This window comes from Condylura cristata, unplaced genomic scaffold (assembly GCF_000260355.1).
Source record: "Condylura cristata isolate star-nosed mole 26May11 unplaced genomic scaffold, ConCri1.0 scaffold00060, whole genome shotgun sequence".
Taxonomy (NCBI): Eukaryota; Metazoa; Chordata; class Mammalia; order Eulipotyphla; family Talpidae; genus Condylura; species Condylura cristata.
The window spans coordinates 790668-792735 of NW_004567161.1; the positions used below are offsets into that span (position 1 = coordinate 790668).

At 72.0% G+C, this 2068-nt stretch overlaps 1 protein-coding gene across 1 annotated transcript in view; it reads left to right on the plus strand.

The window, feature by feature from the left end:
* DNAH17 (dynein, axonemal, heavy chain 17) overlaps nucleotides 1–2068 on the plus strand; it is a gene marked incomplete at its 3' end in the record, with an annotated part of 54504 nt that overhangs the window by 3106 nt on the left and 49330 nt on the right. Inside the window, exons 4-5 of the mRNA XM_012734579.1 lie at nucleotides 1144–1409; nucleotides 1841–2036. Of these exons, the coding sequence (XP_012590033.1) occupies nucleotides 1144–1409; nucleotides 1841–2036 (462 nt within the window). The remainder of the gene's footprint in view (nucleotides 1–1143; nucleotides 1410–1840; nucleotides 2037–2068) is intronic.

Consider the following 2068-nt stretch of genomic DNA (forward strand, 5'->3'; position numbering starts at 1 on the left):
GTCACTCCCGGGCGGGCGGCAGGTGCCTGAGCTCTGGGTTCCCACACTGGGAAGCCCTGGGAGCGCCCCCGTGGGGCCGCATCTGAGACTGGGGCGCCTGCCAGGCCCTGGTGCCCTCGGCGCCTGTGCCCATGGTGACCTGCTGGTCAGGCCGGGCCGCAAATGGCCCCTGAGGATGGAGCCCCACCCACGAGGAGAGGGAGGAGGTCCTGGGGACCCCCAGGAGCAGCTGGAGGGGAAGGGAGAGGCTGGGCGGCCCAGGCTCAGGGCTCAGCCTGGCACCCAGGGCTTCCCGGCGCCCCACCCCCTCCTGTGAGCCCCCACTTCCATCTTCGGAGCCTCTAAGTGTCCCCCACTGGTGGGTGAGGAGAACAGGGGAAGGGCAGGACCTGGCAGACCCTCTCCGGCCCCCTCTGCCTCGTTCCTGGGAGCGGCGCTCTCAGTCCCCGGTGCGGGGGACACCCGGGCCCACCCCTGAGTGCCCGGAGCCCACACGGCCAGGAGAGTTCCAGAGCGCTTGTCCACATGGGGTCCTCCTGGCAGGGAATGCAATTAGCTTCCTCCCCTGAAGCCCGCAGCCACGTGGACATGATGAGGGGAGAGGCGGGAGGGGAAGGCCCCGTGGGGGGGACCAGAGACCCCAGGGCCTGTGGGGAGTGGGGGCCGTCCCAGCCTTCAGGCCCCGCACCAGCCCCTGGCGCCGCCCTCGGGGTCCAGGCGGGTGGGCGCCTGGCTGGTCGTGTCCTCTCGCCAGCTTCCTCACTGCCAAACACACTTCCCCGGGGCGACCCTGCGGGGCGGGTCCTCGAGCACCAGGCCCCCCGAGGGCTCCCGACTCGGCTTCCCCATCTGCGTTTCTCCCCCGAGACGGCGTGGGCTGCTCAGGGTGACCCACTCCGTGGCTATTAAAAAGTGCTCAGGTCTCCCGCCCGGTCCCTGATTTCTCCTGGGCCTGGCCTAAGCGACCCCACCTGCAGCCATCCGAGCCGCACGTCTGGGGGTGCGCGGGTCCTCGGGGGCGCGTCCGCCGCTGTCCTGAGGGTGCGTTCTTGCTCCGGGCTCCCGTATGTGCTGGCTCGGCCCCGGGGCGGGGGGGCACAGCGGTGGGGGGCATTGGCGAAAGTGCACCCCTTGTGTCCCCAGCTCCTGTACATGTGTGGGGGCCTCCTGGAGCGCCCGCTGATCCTGGCCGAGGTGGTGCCCCGCTACACGGTCATGCTAGAGCTGTTTGACGCCCAGCTGGACAAAGTCAAGGTCCTATATGACGCCCAGGTGGCGGCCACCGCGGAGGGCCACAGCCCCCCCATCCACAGAAACATGTCCCCCGTGGCCGGACAGCTCAAGTGGAGCCTGGAGCTGCAGGAGAGGCTGGAGGCGCCCCTGAGGGACCTGAAGCGCATCGACCACCCGTGAGTGGGGCGTGGGGCCCGGGGTCACCCCACTCGCAGACAGCCCGCTCCCCTGGCCGGGCCTCTACCCCCAGGCACCATTCCCAGACAACCGGCAGGGCCCCCGCGGCCCAGTGCCCGCCGCCTGCCTGGTCAGGAGGAGCCTGGCTGGCCTCCCCATGCCGGCCAGCCGGCAGGGACGAAGGGCCCCGAGATCCAGAGCCCCAGCGGGGTCCAGCCGCCACGGCCGGGCAGCACACTCGAAGGCGGGCTGGGGGCCGAACGCTCCGGGCGGGGACCCGGGAGGGCTCGGCCACACCGGTCCCGGCGTGGCGCTGCCCCTGGCTGTCCGTCCCTGGGCGGGGACGCGGAGGGCCCGCCGCCACTCTGCACCCCGAGACCGGGCGCCAGGCGAGGGCGTCAAAGAGCCGCCCCGTCTCTGTGGGCGGCAGGGTCATGTCCAGCGCGGAGGCCACGCTGGTCTACCAGAAGCACGAGGAGATGATGGCGCTGCTGCGGGACTACCGCGAAGACATCTACCGGCGCTGGGCGGCGCGCGTGGACCGGGACTGCCAGTTCAACCTGGGGCAGCCCCTGATCCAGCGGGACCCCGGCACCGGCCTCATCCGCGTCAACTTCAGCAGAGAGGTGGGGGCGAGGCCCGGGGCGGCGGGGCGGGC